We start from the raw sequence: 1,089 nt of genomic DNA on the forward strand, positions 1-1,089 counted from the left end.
CATACGTTCATACATATAGAAACACACATATAAATACGTACACATACCGATAGGTTTTGACGATACAGCCCATTACCGAGGATATCAGGCCTATGAAGAAGCAACAATTGAGCACCGAACTCAGTGCAGAGTACGCCACAAGCTCATGTAGCATAGCATTGTACTGTAGTAGGTGATTAGGTGGTTGAAAGTATTGGTGTGAGGATATGTGAACTTGGGAGTGAATATACGTGCGAGTATATATACGTTGATGCCGTGTACAACTTATAGCCTCAAGCTCAAGTGGCATTGCTGAAGTATCAGGGCATGCATGCAAACATGTGACAGAGACCACAGCAAGAACCACAAGACCACGCATAGATGTGGTAGAGGTGTAGGTAGATTGAGATATGAAGTGAAATTTAGTATCAAGAATATAAGATTTCAAAATACAATGAAAAACAGTAATTAGCATAAAAAGACTATAAGGCTGTAAGATTTTGAATATAAATATATATTTATATATATATATATCATGGGTCGATGCATGCCCAGTCATAAGTATGTTCATATGATATAGTACACGCACGTACCGGTGTTAGAATGGATATTGCCACCAGAAACTGTCCAGCGAGAATGATGGTCATGAACAGTACACTCCCACTGCGCATCACTCGGTAGCGCCTACGAGAGACACAGAGTGAGGCAATGAGTGACATGACCAACATAGATGTAATACCCACAGCAGCCTGTATTAGAGCACAGGACTACAAGGACTATATACTTGCGATGATTAATTGATTTGGTAGTAGTATGCCGGGGCGAGATTTCAGTAGAAGCTTGGGTTAGAAGGTATGTACATGGTGAGTAAATAGGAATGACATATGAATACATAAAAATACTTCCACAAATAGCAATATATGTACAAATATACACATAGAACTACTACACACTCGTACGTGCATGCGTAAATGTGAATGTGTGAATATATATTTATATATATATATATATATATATATATATACATACACATATACATAATATATACACATATATATATACTATATATATATAAATAACTAATATAACTATATATATTAATAATAATAA

General features: G+C 35.7%; 1 protein-coding gene across 1 annotated transcript; it reads right to left on the bottom strand.

The window, feature by feature from the left end:
* Positions 1–47: 47 nt before the first annotated feature.
* Positions 48–707, bottom strand: SARC_16945 (hypothetical protein; the record flags this gene model as incomplete). The annotated part of the gene is made up of 2 exons (XM_014288951.1): positions 48–163; positions 573–707. Coding segments are annotated over 2 exons (251 nt in total), but the record flags the coding sequence as incomplete, so codon positions are not given.
* Positions 708–1,089: the final 382 nt, after the last annotated feature.

The sequence above is a fragment of the Sphaeroforma arctica genome (genome assembly GCF_001186125.1).
Source record: "Sphaeroforma arctica JP610 unplaced genomic scaffold supercont1.9338, whole genome shotgun sequence".
NCBI lineage: Eukaryota > Ichthyosporea > Ichthyophonida > Sphaeroforma > Sphaeroforma arctica.